At 39.2% G+C, this 25,221-nt stretch overlaps 1 protein-coding gene across 3 annotated transcripts in view; it reads right to left on the minus strand.

Moving 5' to 3' along the window:
• The window catches only part of NELL1 (neural EGFL like 1), an 814,467-nt gene that overhangs the window by 413,608 nt on the left and 375,638 nt on the right, over positions 1–25,221 (minus strand). For all 3 annotated transcript variants that reach the window (XM_055317810.1, XM_055317809.1, XM_055317808.1), the window contains one exon: positions 8,696–8,821. In XM_055317810.1, the coding sequence (XP_055173785.1) occupies positions 8,696–8,821 (126 nt within the window). The remainder of the gene's footprint in view (positions 1–8,695; positions 8,822–25,221) is intronic.

The raw sequence follows: 25,221 nt of genomic DNA on the forward strand, positions 1-25,221 counted from the left end.
CCCTGGGGGCAAACTCCATCATTCATCCTAGTTTCTCCGCAGCAGTCAATGGTCCTAGACCCTTTACAATAGTGCTGGTATAAAAAGAACTCACTCCCACTTAAACTCAACAAAGAACCCAAAGGCTGTGCAAATCCTTCAGACTTACTCTCATCCTGCAACTTCAAGAGGAATGCGCTTTGGTATCCTAAAACATATTTACTTATTAAAAAAAAAACTTAGCATTATCTTAACACTAATATTGCAAAATGCAACAAATATCTGACATTAGGCTTTTCCAGACTCACATAAAGAAAACTGAAGTTGCCCTAGAACATCAAATGTTCCATGAGTTTTTACCCTACATAATCCCTGTTTAGAGGGATCTCTTAATTTCTTCCTTTTGTCTCTTCGTTAACTTTGTTTCTTTCACCTGTCACGGTATGGAAGTCCAGTCACCAACACGTGTATGCAAGTAACGTAGAGTTCTAGAGTTTCTTCAGGATAACTTAATGAATGACTCTCCTATTCTTCTGGATAAGTGCAGTAGTGGAAATGTTGTCTTGGTCATTTTGAGAATTCCTTACTTCCATCAGGTTATGTCACAGCTCTAGATGATCCCAAATGAGCAAGACACTGGCAGAGAAGGTACAGTCTAGTCCTTGTCCCAGAGAACATAGGTTGCCACAGAAAGGTCGTTTATCTTTAGGGCTCTTTGAGGCATCTCAGCAGTCATATAACAATTAAAGATTCATAGTCTCTCCCGTAAGGCCCCAGCTGCAGAGGCATCCCATAGCCTCTCTACAGAATCTTTTTTTGAATTGTAACTCCAGTATAGCTAACAGTGTTATACTAGTTTCAGGTGTACAATACACTGATTAACAATTCCATATGTCAGCCCATGCACATCACAAGTGCTCTCCTTAATCCCCATCACCTAGTTCACTCATTCTCCCATCTACCTTCCTTCTGGTAACCATCTGTTGGTTCTCTACATAGTTGAGTCTGTTTCTTGCTTTCTCTCTTTGCTGTATTTTGTTTCTTAAATTCCACATGAGGGAAATCATACAGTATTTGTCTTTCTCTGGCTGTCCTATTTCACTTGTTTCATCCATAATGTGCAAATGGCAAGATTTCATTCTTTTTTATGGCTGAATTATGTTCCATCGTATATGTATATATGTACCACCTCTTCCTTATCCATTCATCTATCAACGGACACTTGGGTTTTTTCCATAATTTGGCTATTATAAATAATGCTGCTATAAACATAGGGGTGCATGTATTCCTTCAAATTAGTGTTTATGTATTTTGGGGGTCAGTACCCAGTAGTGTGATTGCTGGATCATAGGGTGGTTCTATTTTTTAACTGTTTGAGGAACCTCCATACTATTTTCCACAATGGTTGCACCAGTTTGCATTCCCACCAACAGTACAAGAGGGTTCCTGTTTCTCTACATCCTCATCAGCACTTGTGGTGTTAATTTTAGCTATTCTTTGAGGTGTGAGGTGATATCTCATTGTGGTTTTGATTTGCATTTCTCTGATGATGAGTGGTGTCGAGCATCTTTTCATGTCTCCGTTGGCCATCTGGATGTCTTCTTTGGAGAAATGTCTATTCATGTCTTCTTCCATTTTTACATTGGATTATTTGCTTTTTAGATGTTGAGTTGTATTAGTTTCTTATGCATTTTGTATACTAACCCTTTATCAGATACATCATTGCAAATATCTTCTTCCACTCAATAGGTTGCCTTTCAGTTTTGTTGATTATTCCCTTTGCTGTGCAGAGACTTTTTATTTTGATGTGGTCCTGACAGCTTAATTTTGCTTTTGTTTCCCTTGCCTCAGGAAATATATCTAGAAAAAATGTTGCTATGGCCAATGTCAGAGAGATTACTGCCTTGAAGAGAATCCTCTTCAAGGATTTTTATGGTTTGAGGTCTCACATTTTAGATCGTTAATCCAGTTTGATTTTATGTTTGTGTATGGTGTAAGAAAATGGTCCAGATTCATTCTTTTGCTTGTTGCTGTCCAGTTTTCCCAACACCATTTGTTGAAGAGACTGGGATTTTATTCCCTTTGTATATTCTTTCTTGATTTGTTAAAGATTAATTGACCATACAGCTATGGGTTCATTTCTGGGTTTTCTATTCTGTTCTATTGAGCTATGTGTATTCTTGTGTCACTACCATCTGTTTTGATTACCATAGCTTTGCAATATAATTTGAAGTCTGCAGCTCTGATACCCCCAGCTTTGCTTTTCTTTTTCAAAATTGCCTTGGTAACTCACAGTCTTTTGTGGTTCCACATAAATTTTAGGATTTCATTCTAGATTTGTGAAGAATGTTGCTGGTATTTTGACATGAATTGTATTAAATGTGTAGATTGCTTTGGGTAGTACGTACATTTTAGCGATATTTGTTCTTCTAAACCACGAGCATGGAATGTCTTTCCATTTACTTGTGTCATCTTCAATTTTTTAATCAGTATTTTACAGTTTTCAGAGTACAGGTGTTTCACCTTGGTTGAAGGTGTTGGTTGGTTTATTGGTTGGTTAGGTTTATTTCTACGCATTTTGCTACTTTGGGTACAGTTGTAAATGGGATTGTTTTCTTAATTTCTCCTTCTGCTGCTTCATTAATATTGTATAGCAAGGCAACAGATTTCTGTATAGTGATTTCATACTTTGAGACTTTATTGAATTCATTTATCTATTCTAGCATTTTTCTGATGGAGTCTTTTGGATTTTTCTACATAATACCATGTCATCTGCAAATAATGAAAATTTTACTTCTTACTGATTTGGGTGCCTTTTTATTTCCTTTTGTCATCTGACTGCCGTGGCTCGTACTTCCAGTACTATGTTGAATAAAGTGCACATCTCTGTCTTGTTCCTCACCTTCAGGGGAAAGCTCTCAGTCTTTCCCCACTGAGTATGATGTGAGCCCTGGGTATATATGGTCTTTACCACGTTGAGGTATGTTCCCTCTAAACTTACTCTGTTGAAGTTTTTAACGTGAATGGATGTTGTACTTTGTCAAATGCTTTTTCTGTGTCCACTGAAATGATTATATGGTTTTTAGCCTTTCTCTTATTGATGTATCACGCTGATTGATTTGTGAATATTGAACTACTCTTACATCCCAGGAATAAATCCCACTTGATTGTGGTGAATGATTTTAATGTATTGTTGGATTCTGTTTACTAGTATTTTGTTAAGGATTTTTCTCTCTCCAGAGTGTTACATATCTCAGAATGCAGCCTTGGAGGCAGTGTCCTTTCTCCAGACACAGTTCAAGTCTCTGCCTTCATTACTTCCTGACCCTCTGTGACCAATTCAGGTTTTTCTAGTCTATAATATGCAGGGAAATTCTTCTCCCTTCAGATTCGTCTCTGCCATCCTGTTTTACAAAAATCAAACTGCATATTAGAATCACCTGGGCCTTTAAACAAACTGAAGCCTGGTTTCAGTCCTAGACCAAATGCAAATCAGTATCTCTAAGAGTACATCCCAACATTGTCTGACAGATCTGACTAAAGGAAAGTTGGGGGGGTGGCAGCACGAGGACATATCAGCCAAACAAATCAAAGCAAAGGGTAAATTCTCTCCTAATAATCATCATAGCTTTTTGTTGGGTTTTGGAATATTCAAAAGCATAGGTCTTATTTTCACTTTCCTTATTCAGTATATCGATAAATGTTTTCTCTCATCTTTAACAAAGGTAGTTTTGCATCCTACAGCATTTAATATAGCATTTCTCACTAAAGTAAAATAGTCTAGAGGCCCATGATTGGAATTTCATTCTTCAGGCTGTCTCACCCCTTCTGAGATTGAGAGCCAAGTAATTAGTAGCTTATTCCTTTAATGCTACCAGATAGTCAAAAGTAAGTCAGAACAAGCATGTCCAAAGCAAGCACACGTTATGTGCTTTAAAGATAAGGATAATTGGTAGAAAAATCTACCACCGTGCTCTGTCAAGTTGCAGAGTGTTCTATTTTGGTTCTATTTCATATGGCTCTGCTCAATAAGAAAACATCAGTTACCTCATATTTCAAAGTGTTCTGTATATCAACCTTAGGAGAAAATAATTTTTCTGAAAAATAGTCTAAAATTTCTAATAGTTACCTTTTGCTCCTAAACCCTTTTTAAAATTGTTACCTTACCTCTTTTCATTATAAGGTACTTAATTTAAACCACTAAATTAACAAACTATTATATCTAACTTTACAAGTTTACTTGAAGTACTTCAAACATATACTTCAAGATTTCTTCCATGCCAGTATCAAGAAAATAAAAATCTCTTGCGCAAGGTAATTGGAATCACATGGGATAAAGGTTATCTCACTTGTTTCCTTTATTTCTTACCTTCATAGGAAGTTTTTGGCATAAAAATGAATGCTTACCCATTACTGTCAACTACCTGTCTTATTGCCACATGCTTTTGTCATAAATCACAGATCCCGCTTTAAAGCTGCCTTAGTATCTAATGATAACATCTTATCAAACAACCTAAACATGGGGAATTAAACTGGGGATAAATGAAAGTCAGACATCAGTAAATCAAGGAGGCTGACCACTCCAAAAATCAAAAGATACAGAGAAAAGCATCCCACCAGCTCAATTTCAGGGAATCCTCCAGTTTCGAAATTCATAAAAGAGCAAGGGCAACTCAGGGTTCTCATACAGGAGAGAAAGTGATCCAGACTCATAAATCCTAAGGTCAAAACCTGCCCCAGTGTCAAGAGTCAAATGCTTTAGATTTCACCCATTCAGAGGGCAAGGGAAACTTTCCTAGAAGAAAGTACAGAGCTTCATATCTAAACACACGGTCATGTCAGGGAATCCCCAGCCTCTAGGGGCAAAAATTAAGTTACAGCTCATTTTAAGTTGCAGATGAGTATTCACAACGTTAAACCCTAACTTCGTTTTCCCATGAGATACAATTTTTTTCTTCGATTTTTAACAAGATAAAAAAAGAGAGCAAGAATTAGAGCTTCTTTTCTGTTTGATACATTGTTTTTCCCCTCCAGCATCAAGTTTGGCATCTGTTATCTCAGGTGCCAACTTTCTAAAAGGACCGTGGTTATCCGCATAAACTTTGGAATAGCTATTTTAAACTTTCTTCTTTGGAACTTAAAAAGGAGTAACGACTAACATGGGATTAAACACCCAATGCTCATCTAAATTCTACTAAAACTTTCAAGAGGGATTGATCTGGCAAACACTGGAACATTTTTGATAGTGAATATACATTTGAATTTTTTCTTGTGAAGATGCTGCCTCATTAATCATGAACTCTCTGGGCACAGAGGTCATTTATCACTATTCTCAGTGACCATATTTCCTAACACTCATGCCTGACACTAATTATATATTAGATGTATTAATAAATTAATGAAATTATTGAATGACTGATTCATTCATCAATCTAATATCAAAGTTGATAGATCTTCAATTCTCAGCTCACTAATTTTAGGTTGAATATAACTTTTCAATATTATCAGTGACTTCTAGAAAGTTGGCATCAGGCCAAATGGCATACTAAAAGAAAGAAAACAGTGACCTTGACATACTTAGAAAACCAACCGAACAGTAGCAGCAGATGCTAATTAATTTGGGATAGAGGGTAGAATGATCTTTGCAAATCAGGAATGAGAAATGCTGTATTAGGAACTTGGGAGAGACAAAGGATGCCTTTATGCCTGTCGATTTCGACCAGGAAATTGTCTTTGGAAAATGCAACACCTGAAAAGATGCCGTACAGTGGCCGACATCTATTAGACACCTTACTTATTGCCATAGACAAATAGCCACTTAGAGGAAGAAATCTTCTTTGTCAATAAAGAAACAACAGAGACGGTTGGTGAGGACCTGATCTACCTTGAAGAGTAAAGAAAGAGCACCTTCGCCCTAACAGGCTTACTTTCAGGACACCAAGGTAAGTATCAGAGCTCCAGCTTACTATGAAACCATCTAATGGAGGCCCTAGAGCCTGGTCTAAAGGAGAAATGGCAGAGAGAATGCTTGTCTCTCAGCTCTCTTCACTCCCATCCATATTCCACAGTGTAAAATCCTACCCTAATCCACGCACAGGCTAACATGCCTCAGTAAACTCCAGTAGCTCCCCTTGGCTTGCAAAAACATCCCAAAACATTCTATTCTGGAAATCAAGCAACTTTCTCTTATTACATTTTGTTTTTCCTTAGCACAGATATGCTTAATATCATCATTTTTTGAGACTACTACTGTCCCCAACACACTGTGAACTGTTGGGGGGAAAAAGGTTATTTTAATGAACAGCTCCTGTCAAAATAAATAAAATTTGTTGAGAGTCTACAAAACATGAAATCACTATGATACTCATTAGCACCATTCACCAAGTATTTCTGGTTTCCTAACCCTTCTAGGAACAAAGTAGAAATGCCTTTCCTTAACCCTCTGTAGTTGGCTGGGTACTGGTGACCAGTTCTAGTCAATGAGCAGAGTGTGGAAAGCATATATGTAATTCCGTGATAAGAACATTTAATGACTATTGCAAGACCCTCCAGGCTCTTGTTTTCACATCTTGGTGACTAGCAGCATTCACAATACTGAGTATTCCATCTGCTTGCACCCCACAGTAATTATGATGAGCAGAACGCCCTTCTTGTTGACCAGCCAAAGGCAAACAAAAACTTGTTATTTTAAATCAGTCATATTTGAGGTTGTTACTGCAGAACATCCTATCCTGATTGAGGCAAGTGGCATGATAAACGTTTTCACATACACAATCTGATGTTCACAATAACCTAACAATTACATATAACAGGTATAGCAGATACAAGCTGTATTTTATAAATGAAATCTAGAGAAGTAAATAGCCCAAAGCTAAGTAGTTTTGTTCATTCCTTCATTCAATAATTATTAGTTGAGCACTGTACTCTTCCCGGCTATATTCTCTAGCCCCCTCACCCCTCCAACTAGGTTGTGTTTTAAAGTAGCCAAGATAGGTAGTGAACAAAAGGGAAAAGGTCACAGCTCTCAGATCTTACACTGTAACAAATTTTTTTAAATCATATATAAAAACTAAAACTCTACAGGTGACATGATATTCAGAAAGTCAGAATCAGGTGTTAGGATAATGGGTAGTTAATTATATAAGTCAGAGTAAGTCTCTCTGAGCCTATCTCTTTTTTTGAGGGGGATGGTGTGGGAGATGCCTGGGTACCGATTGACACTCACACCCTTGTCTTTTATTCCAAATAACATAGTTTGCTTTCTAAAAGTAATTGTGGAACCAGTTCTATAAATAATACATTTTCCATCTCATTCCATACATAAACCACCAGGCAGGGCACCTATACTAAAAGGCTTTCAACAAGCACCGAGCTCCAGTCTTTCTCCCTCTGTGAAAAAGTAAACCAGAGGTAGTATTCCACCGTGATTTCAACAAGCCCTTTCCACACAGCAGGGCCTTAATCAAGGTTCATGGAGTTGCATGATATGTGCTGCTGTGGTAGGAGGATATTCACTGGTTCCTTCTAATCATAGGGTTAAGGTATCAGGATAACCGAGGTTTATTTACTAAGAACAAACAATCATACAGAACAGCAGATTTTTAGACTGTCTGAAAGACTTTTGCATCCCCTTTAAAATGTTTAGCTCTCACCATGCTGTGTTTACACAATCTCTTTTTGCTCTAGGACTTTTAGCTACACTACATAAAAGATAAATGAGATTGGCCATCTGTGGCCGTCAGAAACCTGTACTAATCTGACATCACCAGCTCCTTAGCCAAAAAATAACAACTTATAAATATACAACAATCAGTGGAAAAGGTTATTTGAACACACAAACATGCTTCCCTAACTTCTGCAACTTCTTGCACTTCTTGAAAGGTCATTCGGAATAAAATATACTAAGAGTGGCGGTCCATTCGGAGTGACAAATTCAGTTTCTAGGCCAGTGTTATTAGGACAAAAAAAAAAGATGCAGGAAAAATAGAAAATGACTGAAATATTGTGTTCAAGGGGCACTTTTCTTAAAGGTTACAGATTGGCCATTTAAGAACTTTTGACCAAAAGAAGAAAGATGCAAAACTTTCTACCATCCTTAGCCAATTTACTGTTCATACCTCCATATACATAATTAGATAATTGGAAGCCCCACTCCAAATGCCTCACAAAGCCAGCATTCCTCCATGAAGGCACCACCCACATACCTAGAGTTCCAGTTTAGTGCTGACAGCCCTGCCATCTAGGGGACCATCAGCACATGTCAATCAAGTCTTGACTGGCTCCCACATATGCCCAATCCCTGCCCACCAGGTACTCCTGATCCCCCTCTCAATTTAATCCTTATCTTTCCCAATGGGAACAAAGTACATTTTCTTATATACAAAAACATTTCAGCACGATGGAAGGAAAATAGTTTGGCACTTTTCTTAAAACTTCTCTCTTAACTCCTTCGGTGTTACTATAGGCAACCAGTGCTTCAAATTCAAATCATAGACCCATGCGTGTATCTACACAGAGAGAAACACTGAGAGTAGAAATAACTTAGGCAGATAAAATTTCTTTTATCACTTTCTCTAAAGGTGAGGGTAAAATAAGGCAACAGAAAAGCTAGTTGGGCAACAGTAGTACACAAAGCATGTGGAGCTAAATTTAACAACATGTATATGGTGCAGAGAAGCGTTTAATCAGAAAAATAAAGTTGCTTCTTCGTGCTTACCTGTACAAGAGAAGTCATCCACACGAATGTACCCTGGGACACAGTCACAGCGATATAACCCAGGCAAGTTGACACACACAGTATTGGCATGACAGTAATGCATCTTAGCTGCACATTCATCAATATCTGAGGGAGAACAAAAGAAGCAACATCACAGTTAGGTGAATGATTGAACTATAGTGTGACCGTCTTACAATGAAATTTAAAAAGGCAAATGCCCATCAGAGCTAAGAGAAAAAGCAAGAGACATTAAACACAAAAACTTAAATGCAAATTCGGGTGCATTCAGGTGCAGTAGATCCCACCTTGAACTGAAAGTATTTTGAGAGAAAGATGCATGGGTAGCTGTAACAGTTAAGAAACCAAGAAGTATGAAGATTGAATCTACTATTATTGATCTCTCACCAAGGAGGATGCTGGATTTAAACATCCAAAATCAAGGAGTTCTGTGTCCAGTGAGTTGATACCAATTAATATTTATTAGGTGTCCACTGTACATGGTGTAGCTTTTATCAGTGAGATCAAGGGGATCCAGCCCTCTCTGCTCATGTGTCTTACTAAGACACGCTTTAATCCATCTGTGAACAAATGATGGTGCAGCTAGCTTCTCCCATGTTGTTCTGTGAATACAGACAACGGCTGTTGTCTAATACAAACTGACATCTTTCATCCCTTGACCTCGAGATCCTTCCCATGTGACGGAACAATGGGCTGATTCAACAAAAAAGATCTTTCTTCTCTCTGGAGCGGAGGTCAGAGCATCACCTATTTCCTCATAAGCATTCATGGTAAGAACTGAAATAACCCACAACCTTAAGTATAGCCCTTAGTCTTTTCTGGAATTTTTTTTTTTTCAGAAATGGTTTTGTGTTCATTGTACTCAGTGCTTATGTGTGACGGAGAGGAAGGGAGTAGCACAGCCTAAGGACCTAACATAGTGAGAATTCTAGTTCTGATTCTTCGGCTACTAGCCTATAACTTGCATTTAACCACACTGAGTCCTAAAATTCTCATGAGTTTGTCATATGTGCCAGTTCTGAATCTACTGCTTCACATCTTTAAATGCATTATCTAATGTAATCCACATATAATTCCATGATTCAAGAACAGCACTATCCACATTCTGAAGTCTAGAAAATCGAGGCTTAGAGAAGTTAAATATCTGGCATGAGATCATCCTGTTAGAATCTGCTATACATAGGATTTGAACTCAGAAATCAAACTCACTATGATTTACTTCCTGAAAGCACCTTGAAAATGATAGTCAACCATAGTATTACTGTTAAGGTAATCACCGAAGTCCTAATACACTTCATGTGTAGAAACAGAGGATTAAACACAGCTACATTTTAAAAGTAAAAGTAGATTGACTTATTTCCTAATAAAACACACTGAAATAATACCAGAATGTTTTCAGCACTAAAGATCTGTCAGCCCATAAATAAAAGTTATTGTGTAGTAATTGAGATCCCAAAAGGTCACACAGCTAGCAAGATTCCTTAACTACAAGAACAAAACACCAGAAATTAGTGAAATGCTTCAGGCAATAAAGTGTTCTAACGTACACAAGATCACGTGCTTCCAAAAATGATCCAAGACAATGCCCAATTAAATAGACAACAGGAATATAAAAACAATATAATAAGATTACGTCAAGCTAGGGTATGAAGGGAACTCTCCTATGAATTTAATACAGAACAGTAACTACACATGAGCGGGAGATGTAGTTCAGATCTTTCTGGCACCCAGGGCCTTAATTTAAAAGACCATTTCTAGCATGATTTAAGCATTTTGCTTCACAGAACAGTGAATATCACAGAGCCATGAGGAAAAGTGTCTCAGGAAAGGAGTAATGATCATTTTTGTCACCTGCTAAGAAGCTGAATAAGATAAAGACATCATCACTAACCACTGGATTTGGCATGAGGTAGTTCGCTGCTGACCTTGACCTGAGAGGAGCAGATTTGGGAAGGTGGTGGAGAAATGTCTGACTGGAGTCAATTAAAGACAGGATGGAAGATGAGGGGATAGAGGCAGAAAAACAAGGCAAACCCTTTGAGATTTTTTTTCCTTATAAAGAAAAATGGGGTAGTAGCGCTGAGGAGACTCAGTGACAAGAGTCTTATTTAAAGATGGAAGAGATCACAGCACGTTTGTATGCTGTTGGGAAGGATTCAACACAAGTGAAGCAAACTGATGATGCAGGAGACAGAGATCACTGCAGGAGCAAAGTCCTGGGGAAGGCAAAGGGCGTGGGATTACAGTGCAAAAATGGTACAAGTCATCCTTACAACAAGGACAAAGCTGAGAAAAGGGAAGATGTGGAGACGGTTGGCATATTTGGTGGTGGGAAGATGAAGCAGTTCCTCTTTGCATATTTTTTAAAGATTTTATTTATTCATGAGACAGACAGACAGACAGACACAGGCAGAGGGAGAAGCAGGCTCCATGCAGGAAGCCCAATGTGGGACTTGATCCCGGGACTCCAGGATCACACCCTGAGCCAAAGGCAGACCCTCAACTGCTGAGCCACCCAGGCGTCCCTTCGTTGCGTATTTTTATTTCCTCAGTAAAATGAAAAGAGAAAGTAACACCTGAGAATTGAGAAAGGGATGAATTATTGGATATTTAAGGAGAGGGGAGAAGGTCCTACATAGTCATTTTGAAAAAAGGGAACAAAAATTTACTCGAGCATATAGTAGGTGGCTGAGGAGCCACCGTGATTTGTGATCATAAATGAGGGCAGTCAGCATGGCTGTGTATTTTCTCCAATTTCATTCAGATATTTTGGGGAAATAGCAGGGCAACTGGAAAGTTAGCTATAACCAGAGATAAGTTTTTATGCAGATATAATGCATAAAGAAAGATAGAGGGGAACTGAAGATATAAAGAAAGAAATGATAATGAGTTGCAAGGAATGTCAACTATTGCGAAAAGATGTGAAAACATACAGATGGAGGCAGCCAGTTGAAATGGATTAGATATTAGGGGTGGGCACTTCTCAGATCTCACTTCGGAAGTAAAAAGCATAATCCCCAGCTAATGGGAGTACTGTCTACTAACAATCTTTAGCTGTTATCTTTTTAGAGAAACGGTCGTTGGCTAATGAGGGATTATACAGTCACGGTCACCCTTGCATTCTATGAGTGACCCACCACAAAGACTGCTTCTCATTTATCCCAACTCTAGATAATTCTGAAAGACCATCCAGATTTCAGAGCATTCAATGAGACTGGGCTAACTTCTCCCTCTGCCCAATTCTGCATTTTTCCCTTCCCCAGAGGCCTTCATCCCTACAGCACTTCCTAATAAACTTCTTGCATGCTCACCTCCATCCCAGAGTTTGTTTCTTAAGGAGCCCAAACTGCAGCAGGAATCCTAATGGAGGCGAGGTGTGGTTACCATGAGGGTGCTAAAAATGCAAGCTAGAAAGCTAGGGGACAGGGTTATAAAGTGCTATGCTTCACATTAACATTCTGGAGGTGATTCGGTTATTGTTGATTATTGTTGATCTTTCATGTGACTATGGAGGAGGAGAAGAACAGCTCACTGTACCTGAGAGGTTGGGAATATCAAGAGAAGCCAGGCATTGGAGCGAGTTGGTTGGCTTAGTGTTGTTCATCAAACATCACCAGTTCCACCCCCCTCCAAGGTACATCATGCAAATGCACTTCCCCATTCTTTTTTTTTTTTTTTTGAAAGGTTTTATTTATTTAATAAATAATGAGGGATACAGAGAGGCAGAGACACAGGCAGAGGGAGAAGCAGGCTCCTCATAGAGAGCCCCATGCAGGACTCAATCCCAGGACCCTGGGATCATGACTTGAGTCAAAGGCAGATGCTCAACCACTGAGCCACTCAGGCATCCCACCCCCATCCTCTTTGAAGTTAAGCATAGCTACATGGCTGGGCATGATGTCTGAGCAAAGCATATCACTTCTAGGTGAACAGATTAAGAGCCAGCACCTGGCTGACCATACACATATTCTTTTTTTTTTTTTTAATTTATTTATTTATGATAGTCACAGAGAGAGAGAGAGAGGCAGAGACATAGGCAGAGGGAGAAGCAGGCTCCATGCACCGGGAGCCCGATATGGGATTCGATCCCGGGTCTCCAGGATCGCGCCCTGAGCCAAAGGCAGGCGCCAAACCGCTGCGCCACCCAGGGATCCCCATACACATATTCTTATTTCTGCATTAGAGATCATGGAAGCACAGAGATGGAGACTCTTTCAGCCTGGGTCCCTGAGTGAGGAGCAGGCAATCAAACAAGCCTGATGACCATGTTGCATGAGCCAGGAATATGCTTCTGTTAACTGAAGCCATCGAGGTCACCCCGACTGGTATAGATGGTGACTAGGAAAGGCATCTCAAAGAAAGAAATCATTAGAGCATGATCTTAAAAGATGCATAGACAATCATCAAGTAGAGACTAGAGGTGGAGAAAAAAGAAGGGAGACTACAACTGTTAAACCTTTGTCTCTGCAGAGTTAGGAAGGGAGAGAATCCCAGAGCCATGAACATTAATTGGCCTTCCACGAAGCCCTGAGGTGGAGGATGAACAAAACGCCACCATGAACCTCACCACCTGGCAAGACATGGAGCAAAACTTGTAAGTTCGTTCTAACAAGAATGGGAGACCTTTTAACGTGGGGATTAGACGTGGTCTGAGAAGGCCAGACAAGCAGTCTCTGTGGAGGTAGTGTTTCATCCAAGACCTAAAACAGAAGAGAAACAGGTGAAGGGGAGAGGACTAACATACCGGACAGAGACGAATGAGAAGAATCAGGGGAAGGAGCTTTGTCTGTTGAAACAGAAACCGGCAAGGTAAGCTCAGGTCAGATCCTGCTGAGCCTTGTGGGCCATGAGGAGGAGTCTCGCCTTTAATCAAGGTAGTGGCACAACCAATTTCTGTTTTTAAAATATCACTCAGCTGTAGTGAGGAGAATGGATTGGAGCTGGGCAAGCTGAAGGCTAAATCACCTTGGTATTCTACTCTCAGAGAGACAGCCACGCTGAACTCCATCTCATCCTGCTGGGATACCCAGACATTCTTTAAGATGAGAAACGAGTCAGGACTTGCCTTACAGCCAATTCAATCTTCGGCCCATGGGCCATAGCTGCCAACCAGGCTACCGACTACAATGAATGTTTCCCTGTCAGGGACTCTTGTCAGCTCCTCCCAGAGAGAAACTCCTGGCTCATTTCCCTTAGGCCACTGGATAACCGATGAGATGCATCTATCTGCCTTCTCTAGATTTAAAGGAGTTCCTTGGCTGTAACAAGCTTATTTTGACTCAAACAGCCAAACCATCTCTTTGTTTCAGAGGACTCTAAGACCCTGAATAAAAATATTTTCAACAACAGGACAAAGGGATGGTTGGAAAATCCCAGTGAGAATTTCTCACATAGATTTACCCAACCTCTGCTCTCTACAGGTTGTGCAGGACCCCATGCCATACATCTCTGCTGCTCCAGTGAGGGGTCTTTGAGCTGGTTTCATTTTCACTTCAGACCACTGATAATTTCAGCTCTTCCAGATCTCGTGATTTCCTGGCACCAGTCCAGAAAAAGCATATAAATAAAGCAGAAAAGTTGACAAATGTACCAGAAAATTAAACTGTTACAATCTTATCTTTGTTGCTTATCTCCCATCATCCAAACAACCAGATCTAAAAACTACCTGGTGGTATAACTAATACAGAGGGAAGAAAAAAAATTGTAAAATGTTTAGAGTCATCTAGCTGTATCCCTTGAGGCAAGACTATAGAAGGAAGGAAGGAACTGAGAATCTCCCTGTTTTTAGGATGAGGCTGGGGATGGGCTGGCAAAACATTGTCAAAACAAAGATTGCCTCTCCATCCTCGAGGAAAGGCACAGCCCTGCAGATAGTTTCAACAGGACTCAAGAGTGCTCCAAAAGCAAATCTGATTATAGAAAGAATCAAAACTGAATTAACAAATATCTTCAGAGTTGAGATATCCTGAGAAAACAATCTTGAGAACTAGTGAGCTGAGATTTTTGAAATGAGCCTAAGACACACGCTGCTTATTGTTCACGGAGATCCTGAAAGGCAATGAATAATCACAAAAGCAAGCAAGTGCAAAGCCCAAACAGAACTCCCTGATGAAAGAAGGAACTGATGCTCACAGAGAGAAACTGCATAGCGCCCAAAGCACCAAAGATTTTAAGCCAAAGGCCATCTGACCTTTGCCCAGGTGGTGCTCATGCTCGGCCCGAAGCAGATTTCTTTCTCAGGTGGTGGTCTCTGCAGGTGTGACATTCACCCAAAATCCAAGAGACAAGAAGAGGCTGAGCCTAAGGTGGAACCGCAATGGGGTGGTGGTGGTTGGATACATTCTTGTCCAGGTTCAAGTTAAAGGTCTCAATAAGTCTATGAAGTTTTTATTAAGAACCATAGTCCATCTAACTCCTGGAAGAATGACTGAATTAAAAAACACACACACACACACACACACACACACCATTAGGCACAGGAGGATACCAAGAGGACTAAGAGGTTCAATGTTTATAATCTCATAGGATAAAACCAGGAATAGCCACCTGGTACCTGCTTAATACTCATTTCTGAGTATTCACATTGATGTCATGTTTTCAAAGATTTTTTCTTTATTTCAGAGAGAGAGAGAGAGAGAGAGAGAGGGCTAGAGGGAGAAGGAGAGAGAGTCTGAGGCAGACTCCATGCTGAGCACAGAGCCTGATGCAGGACTTGATTCCGCAACTTTGAGATCATGACCTGAGCTGAAACCAAGTCAGCCACTTAACTGATGGAGCAACCCTCATGGATGTCATTTCTATGTACCAGACACCGTGCTAGGTACTCCCCAGGTAGCATCTCATCACTCCATTTATTCCTCTTGAAGGAAGTAGGAAGTCCCATGTCATGATGAGGGAACGAGGCTCAGAGATTATTAAGTCACTTGCCCAAGGCACAAAGGCATAAGCCTAAGAGCCTGGGTTTGAACCCACACAGTCTGACTTCAAAGTTGGCAGTGTTCTCACTGTGCCATTGCTAGCCCTCAATAATGATTCAATCCTATAACTCCTTTACATATGTCTGATGCTGCCAGAAGGCATATGGAAACAAGCAGAACTCCAAATTCTACGCCCATGTGCAAGGCTGTTCGTAACAGCTGTCCTGGTAGTACACTCTATTTGAAGAGCAATGATACCCACACTATGCATCACTGCTTCTTTGGCTCTTTTAAATCAATCTTAACACTTTCACATTTTAGGCTCCAGGGACCCAGAGCCCCAAAACAGGTAGCAGCATTCCGCTCCCATCTTGAATCAAAGCTTAATACAGTTTCTATGCTGGTTGCTTAAGACTGATTGCTCCTATAGGATTAAAAGCTAGAGACAAAAGGCCTGGTTATTCTTTTATTTTTAATATTTTTCAGGAAACATCTATAAACCCCACTGTAGTATATATCAGCTCAAGTATAATGGGGCTCGAATTACGATTCATTCGTATAGATTGCTTGTCACCTCTGAAATATTAGAGCCCATCTTCTGGTGGTCTTTTGAGGTAATAAAAACACATGATTTATGTCCCTCCCCAGGATGGTGAAGTAGTTTGTTTTCATCTTAAAAAGGTATACTTATGGACTTTAAAATGAAACTTGATGTAGTGTAATGATTCTTCATATATCACCAGCCTCCATCTGCATAAGAGTTCAGAGCAAACACAGACCTGAATTTGGCATTATCATCATTAGACTGCAGGGTCTGGGTAGCAAAGATAGAAGCAAATGCAAAGAATTCTCTTGATAAAATGGTGTGATATACTCAGGCTTGTTCCTAAAAATTTCCTAGAAAGGGACGCCTGGGTGGCTCAGTGGTTGAGCAACTGCTTTTGGCTCAGGTCGTGATCCCAGAGTCCTGGGATCAAGTCCTGCATCGGGTTCCCCATGAGGAGCCTGCTTCTCTCTCTGCCTATGTCTCTGCCTCTCTCTGTGTGTCTCTCATGAATAAATGAAATCTTTAAAAAAAATTTCCTAGAAAAAGGCAACATGGAGAAGGTTGGAGCTGGGGCGGTTGGTGGGAGATGGTTATGCCTACTTGCAATCCACATTTAGAAAGTTAACAGAATGAGGAAAGAAAACCAAGATTTACTGAGACCATACTCTGCAGCAAGCACTGTGGACATCGCATCTCATTATTTCCATCCCAGGGACTAGCATCAGAGCCTACATATAAAATAACCTAGAATTTCAACCCAAGTCCCTGTATCTCCAAGAAGCATACTTGTTCTACTCTGACTGCTGGACCAAGAGCATTGGTTTAAGATAGTAAAGAGTCAAGCTATATTCTTTTTTTTAATGATTTTTTTTAAGATTTATTTATTTATCCAGAGAGAGAGAGAGAGAGAGAGGCAGAGACACAGGCAGAGGGAGAAGCAGGCTCCATGCAGGAAGCCCGATGCATGACTCGATCCCGGATCCCCAGGATCACACCCCAGGCTGCAGGAGGTGCCAAACCGCTGTGCCACTGGGGCTGCCCAAGAGTCAAGTTATATTCTTACATTTTCTATTCACTAACTATAGCACTGACAAGTCACTTTTTCTTCTCTACACCTGTTTTCCCATCTATTCAATCAGGGAGTTGGACCAGAGAGTATCTAAAGGATCACCCGCCCTCCATTCTCAAGTTCTTGACATATTCAAGTTTTTCTGTCTACAAGTCATGAGTCTGCTAAAGCACTTCCTCTTGAGCTGCCCCGTTGTCCTCCTGTTTTGAGGAACTTGCAGATGTTCCAGATACCTTTCCCAAGATACAAGTCCTACCAAATACTATTCAAATGACCTATGTCTTCTCACTTTCCCTTGATACCTGGTGTCAACTGAATTGGCACCTCCCCTGACAACCAACAGCATCCAGAACTAGCAAAAATGTATTCATACAAAATATGGATCTGAGCAAGTTCTCCAGAGACCTGTAAGGTAACTTGAAGAACAATTCTACCAGATTTTAATCTCAATCCTTTGCAGAAATCATGAGTTATAAAAACACAGTGGCATTGACCAGTCAGCTGGTAAATGAGAATTGTCAATATTCTCCATCTCTGTCATACTGATATTTTTTAAAGTCAGAGCTATATTATTTTTGATTTACACTTATAAAAATATAGTCTATCAAACAAGATATGGATTATTATGCCTTTTTAAGAGAACATAAAAGATAGAACAGAGAAGATAGAAACAGAATCCCAAAGGGACACAGATAATCATTGAGCTGATAACAAAATCAAGGTCTTCTAGCTCTGAAACTAGTGCTTTATCCAATGTTCCATGCTCCCCTATAATTATGGTTTTCTTCCTGAAGCAAAGGGAGAAAAATCGAGTGCCTACAGAATCTAGGAATATAAACCCAATGCCTAACAGAAGTCAGGTAGAAGATATATATGCCAAATATGTCCCTTCCACAAAGAAATGTATTGTCTCTTATTTTTCTTAAAACATACATTAATCTTTCATTTTCTTACTTCCAAGAACAAAAAAAAAACAATGGTTCTCTCTTATAGGGAGAAAGTATAGTTCAAGGCCAATTACTCATGGAAATGGACACTGAACCTCAGTAGTGGAAAGATAATAGCAAGAGTTGGATTGTGAACAACCAGAGCTCCAGTCAGATAATGAATGCCATGATGGAGCAATAAGAGACCTCATTGCGTGGCACTTACTATGTGCTAAGCACAGTTTAAAAATGTTTAACAAATTGTCTAAGGTCACATAGCTAGTAGATATACCTGGACTGCCAGGATATGAATTCTGGTAGAATGGCTTCAGAGTCTAAACTCTTCACCCTATAGTACTTACTTTCAGAGATTGGGCTAGATCTCTGATCTCTCTAGAGAAGTTGCATATCCAAATATTAATCTATTTTTTTTTAGAATTTTTGCTCCTTTTCCCAAACATTTCAACCCAAGCAAAATATATCAGATTCAACCCATGAATGTTTGGTCCTTAAAAAATTTTATCACAAGGAGCTTCAGCGGAGCAAGGAAGAAAGGAGGAAAAGGGGGAAGGAAGACAAGAAGGGAGGAGGAGGACAGGGAGGCATAAAGGAAGGGAAGGAGAGAGAGAGAAAAGAGAAAAAAATATGACAACCTAAGGAGGTGCCTAGATACCTTCTATGGACTGAATTATGTACCCCCTCCAATGTATCTATTGAAGCCCTAACCTCCAATATGATGGTATTTAGAGATGGGGCCTAAGGGAGGAGTAATTATATTTAGATGACATCATGAGAGTGGTTCCTCAAGATGAGACTTATGCCCTTCTAAGAGGAGGTTCTAGATGATTTACCCTTGCTCTCCACCATGTGAGGACACAGGGAGAACACAGTAATCTGCGGACCAGGAGAGCCTTCACAGAACCGAACCACGGTGGCACCCTGATCTCAGACTTCCAGCCTCCAGTACAGCGAGTCAACTGATTTCTATTGTTGAAGCCATCCAGTCTCTAGTGTTTTGTTAAGCAGCTCCAAAGCTAATAAAATGATTCTTTAAATCTCTGTGTTGCCTGGTGAAATGGATTTTTTACCTCATCTTCTAAGATATGTGTCAAACAAATATGTCACCTGCCAAACCAAATATTTGCAGATTAAAAATTTAAATAACCTTTTGGTCATCCCATGCATAGAAAAAAAAAAGGAAAAAATAAAAGTCTTTCTAGAGTCAAATACACCATAATGTAGAAATTAGGTTGTTGGATTTTTTGACATTTAAATATATTTTCCAAATATAGCTATGTCAGATATTTTAAAAAAATTCTATGCCAAGATGTTTATTTTCCCTGCTGGGCTCAATTTCAGAATCAAATGCTGTCATAAAATAGCATATCTCTGTGCCATTGGAAATCAAAGCAAACCAATTTCTAGCTGACATTGGAAAAGCATTATAAGACACCACCATAAGACTCTTCCCAGCCTGGCATTCAGACCTTTGAGTGGATGTGGAGCATCTGCAAGGGAAGCAGCACAACGAATGAAAGTATGACCCAGCCCATCCGAATCCATCTGTATCTGAATTCTACTTCAGGCAATGGTACTTAACAAAACCAGTGAGTTCTTCCAAAGCCGTCCAAACTTTACTCATGAGTTGTGAGTCAGCTGGACTAACAAAGAACACACTAGAAATATAGAAGCTACTACCATGGTCTCTGGTCTTCCCTCCATTTGGGAAAGGAAATTCAAGAGGTATTAAGACAGTGCTTGATTCCATTGGCAGTAAAGATACAAAGGTCAGTGGGATGTGGTCCCTGTCTTTTGGCTTTCACAAGAAGTGGAAAAAAATGCAGCCAATAAAGAACCTAATCTAGTAGATACACAGTTACATGAACATGAACCTTGTTAGGGCAATCTTTCTTTCTTTTTTTTTTTTTTCCTCTATCCTCTGACCCTTGTTTCCTCATTTATAGTATGGATTTTTATTTTTAATATTACATATCTTTTATTTTTTTATTATTATTTTTATTGGAGTTCAATTTGCCAACATATAGCATAAGAACCAGTGCTCATCCCGTCAAGTGCCCCCCCTGTGCCCGTCACCCAATCACCCCCACCCCCCACCCACCTCCCTTTCCACCACCCCTTGTTCGTTTCCCAGAGTTAGGTGTCTCTCACATTCTGTCTCCCTCTCTGATATTTCCCATTCATTTTCTCTCCTTTTCCCTTTATTACCTTTCACTAGTTTTTATATTCTTGTTAGGGCAATCTAAGTCCTACTAGAGAGAGAAATGTCTAATTCTAAAAAAGGAATCAGGGAAAAATTTACCCACAAGATATCTAAGTCTTGGGAAGGCAGGAATATGCCTTCATAAAATGTTGATGACCTTCCCTTTACACTGACTGAATTGGGCAACAATTCCTATCTCCTCCCTAGTTTTATCGATATAGAATTGGCATATAACATTGTGTAACTTTAAGACATATAACATATAAATATATTAAAATACCGCAAAATGATTAATACTGAGCCTTAGCTTATACCTCCATCATCTGATGGAAAATACTGCTTTTTTTTTTGTGGTGATAAGATTGAAGATCTGTTCTCTTAGCAACTTTTAAATATATAATCCAACATTATTAACTAGAATCACCATGTTGTACATTAATACCAGGAAATTATTTATCTTATAACTGGAAGTTTGTACTCTTTGACCATCAGAAGATGAATAAAGATGTTATATGTACATATACGCACAAAAGAATATAAATCAGCCATGAGAACAAAAGGAAATCCTATCATTTAAGGCAACATGGATGAACCTTGAAGGTATCATGCTAAGTGAAATAAACCAGAGAAAAATCACATACTATGCAATACCATTTATATATAGAATCAAAAAAAAAAAAGCCACACTGACAGGAATAGAGACTAGAATAGTGTTTCCAGGGGCTGCGGTGTGGGAGAAATGGAGACACACTGGTCATCTATTCTTTCACTTTAGGAAGATAAAGGAAAGTCAGCTGAGAGTGAATGAGATGGGAGAGAGTAGTATCATCAGCAAAGCCATCTATATCCTCTTTATCTCGGGTTGCAACTACTTTTTATAAGTAGAATTTATTGATCACTACTTTCTGCCAAGCATAGTTTTAAGCACTTTGCATGCATTTATTTCATCTTCACAATTACCATATAGATAGGCACATATTAATATCTTTGTTTTAATGGAGGTACAAAAGGCTAAGCAGCTGGAAAGTGACCTCAAGAAATTTGAACCCTTGGTATCTACTCTATTCTTCTCTTTAGAGTCCATTCCTTCTCAATAAGAATATCTACCTTCCTTGGTTAATTAAATAGAAACTTACTGTAGCCACAGTTGGCCAAATTATTCACAACTCTTACCATGCAATCAAAGTGCAAAGGCTTTAGTCTTTTATTTTTTTTTTTAATTTTTATTTATTTATGATAGTCACACAGAGAGAGAGGGAGAGAGAGGCAGAGACACAGGCAGAGGGAGAAGCAGGCTCCATGCACCGGGAGCCCGACGTGGGACTCGATCCCGGGTCTCCAGGATCGCGCCCTGGGCCAAAGGCAGGCGCCAAACCGCTGCGCCACCCAGGGATCCCAGGCTTTAGTCTTTTAGAAATAAATTATTTGGTGCCAGGAGTTTACATCTGATTCACTATAACAACAAATTAACCAACCAGTGATTAAATACCAGACTGTGAATTGCACAAATAAACAAGGTAATGTAGACCAATAAGCAAGTACTTAATGAACACAACGTGGACTCAAGAAGACCAGTACCTGAGTTCCAGCATCTATCTGTATGATGAATGACTATCAGCTGAACGTACTCAGGAAGGCAAGCTACTTGTGTGTTTCCCCCATGTGGAGAGATCCCTTAGATGAAATAATCTTCTTGAACAGAAATCAACATTATTCCCAATTTCAAATTCTTACACATTTGACTGAATCCATTTAAAATCAAAACCATAAAGTATTTAAGCTGGTCCTTAAAAATCACCAAGTCCAGACTCCTATACAATGTGATTGCTGGGAAAATACAAAAATGAATGGGAAGAGGGAAAAAAAAACCACAGAATAATGACTCATAACCCATTTTTTGTCTGAAAACACAATCCTAAAGTAGAATGAAAAACATCACTCAAAAGGCAGGAAATAGAAGACAAGCTGGTTTCCATGTAGTCCACTGCTCTTAAACTATTTTCAAATGGAAGAATCCTTTAAAAAAAATACTAGTTAACATATTATAGTTTTTATTAAGCACCACCCTATACATACTAATTCATTTAATGCTCATAATAACCCTTTGAAGTAAGTGGGGTTTGTTTTGTTTTGTTTAAGCATCCCAACTGTACGGATGAAGAAATTAAGGCATGGAGAGACTAAACAACTTGTCTAAGGTCATAACAAGGAAGGGGCAGAGCTAGAACTCAAGCCCAAGCCGACCTGGCTCCCACAATGGTGCTTTAATCTCTATGCCACCACTCTCAACTAAAGTGAAATCACCTGTATGGGATGAAAAAAAAAAAGCAGCTCTTGGAGCCAAAAAATCTTAGATATTTTAAAAGTTTGTGATTCTCCAAATGATATCTATACATGAATAGATATATGAAATATCTGTGGTATTAAAATTTCATAGGAGAGTGATAAGGAAAAATAATCTCTCAAAGATACCTTAGGGAGCAGATAATGAAAAAAAGTTCAAGAAACACTGCCCTATACTGACCTGTCTCTATTTGAAATAATATCTAACTTGGAAGCCCAATACACAAAATAGAATTAAACACTACATCAAACTAAAAAGTTTCTGCACAGCAAAAGAAACCATCAACAAAATAAAAAGGCAATCAATGGAATGGGAGAAATTATTTGTAAATCATTTATCTGAGAAGGGGTTAATACCCAAAATATATAAAACCTATGGGGGAAAAAATCACATTAAAAATTAGCCAGAAGATCTGAATATTTTCCTAAAGACATACAAATGGCCAACAGGTAAATGAAAGGTGCTCAACATCATTAATCATCAAAGAAATGCAAATTGAAGCCACAAGGAGGTATCGCTGCAGGACACATGCACCCAAATATTTATAGCAGCATTATTTATAATAGCCAAATTATGATAATAGCCCAAGTGTCCACCATTTGATGAACGGATAAAGAAGATGTGATGTTGATATATATAGATATAATGAAATATTACACCCAACCATACACAAGAATGAAATCTTGCCATTTGCAACAACACTGATAGAGCTAGAGACTATAATGCTAAGTGAAATAAGTCAATCAGAGAAAGACAAATACCATATGATCTCACTCATATATAGAATTTAAGAAGCAGAACAAAGGTAAAAAGGGTAAAAAAGGTAACAAAGGTAAAAAATGTAAAAATCTCAAACTAAGAAATGACTCTCAATTACAGAGAACAAACTGATGGTTACCAGAGGAGAGGTGGTGAGGGAATGGATGAAACAGGTGATGAGTGATGCACTTGTCATGAGCAGTGGGTGTTGTGTGGAAGTATTAAATCACTAAATTGCACACCTGAAACTAACATTACCCTGTATGCTAACTGGAATTTAAATATAAACTAAAGGAAAGTGTTGGAGAGGATGTGGAGAAACAGGAAACACTTGTACACTGTTGGTTGGAAAGTAAATGGATATAGCCACTATGGAAAACAGCAAGAACGTTCCTGAAAAAACGGAAAACAGAACTACCATATGACCTAGTAATTCCACTACTGGGCATCTATCTGAAGAAAATGAAACACTTGTTCTTCAATGCATCATTATTTATAATAGCCAAGATATGGAAAAAACCTAAGTGCGCATCAATGGATGAATGCATAAAGAAAATACGGTGCATATGATCACTACTGTTCATTCATAGAAAATTCTTCCCATTTGTGACAACATGGATGGACCTGGAGGGTATTATACTATGTGAAAGAAATCAGCCAGAGACAGACCAATACTGTATGATCTCACTGCTAGTGGAATCTAAAAAAACAAAATAACAAAAAAAAAAAAATCACCAAATTCATAGAGAAAACAAATTGGTAGTTGCCAGAGCGGGGGGGTGGGTGGGGCGCAGTACCGGTTGCAAGTGGTCAGAAAGTACAAACGTTCTGTTATTAGAAAAAATCCATTCTGGAGAGGTAATGCACAGCAGGGTTAGTATATCTGCAAAACACCATTTATTGTTTTAAAAAATTAAGCGGAGCTGATGTGGTAAAAGAGGAGGCTGAGGCATGTGGCTGGGATGAGGGGGAGAAAGCAAATAACCTACCTGTTAGCTTATGTGAAAATGCTGCATTGAAGATTGCATGCAAATTTCTGGTCAAGTCCCTATTGTCTATTCCTGTAGGGATATATCTAGGAATTCAATTATTGAGCCAGCTGGTAATTCTATGCTTAGTTTTTTGAGGAACCACCAAGCCGTTCTGGAGAACACTGTGGCTGGACCAGAGATGAGAGGTTTCCAAGGGCTGGGAGGGGGGAGAGAAGAGTCACTACTGCTTAGCAGTCACAGGGATGCTGTGGGGTGATGAGAATGTTTCCAAATCAGATAGTGGTGATGGCGGCACAACATTGTGACTGTAATTAATGCCACCGAATTGTACGCTTAAAAATGGTGAATCTTACCACAATTTGTCAAATAATGCAATGTATTAAAAACCATTGATTTAGACACTTTAAATCAGTGAACCTTCTGGTATGTGGCTTATCTCCTCAAGTTGTTTTAAAAAATGAGGGGTGAGCTGGAGAGAACAATCCCAAGCCTGCAATTCTCCTTTCTCAGGAAAGAAAAAAAAAAAAAAAAACAAAACACTATTTCCCCTTAAGTAGCTGAAAGTCACAGAACCAGAAGGAAAAACAAAAAGTGTGAAATCTTACTTCAAATCCCAGCTTTGCCACCAATTAGTATTACTCTGGGAAAGTCCCCTCATGTTTCTGGACTTGGGTTTTCCACATCTGAGAAACACAGTCTTTGTGACGATTCAGCGGAGATGGTCTCATTACAC

The sequence above is a fragment of the Nyctereutes procyonoides genome, unplaced genomic scaffold (assembly GCF_905146905.1).
Source record: "Nyctereutes procyonoides isolate TBG_1078 unplaced genomic scaffold, NYPRO_anot_genome, whole genome shotgun sequence".
In the NCBI taxonomy this organism is placed as follows: domain Eukaryota; kingdom Metazoa; phylum Chordata; class Mammalia; order Carnivora; family Canidae; genus Nyctereutes; species Nyctereutes procyonoides.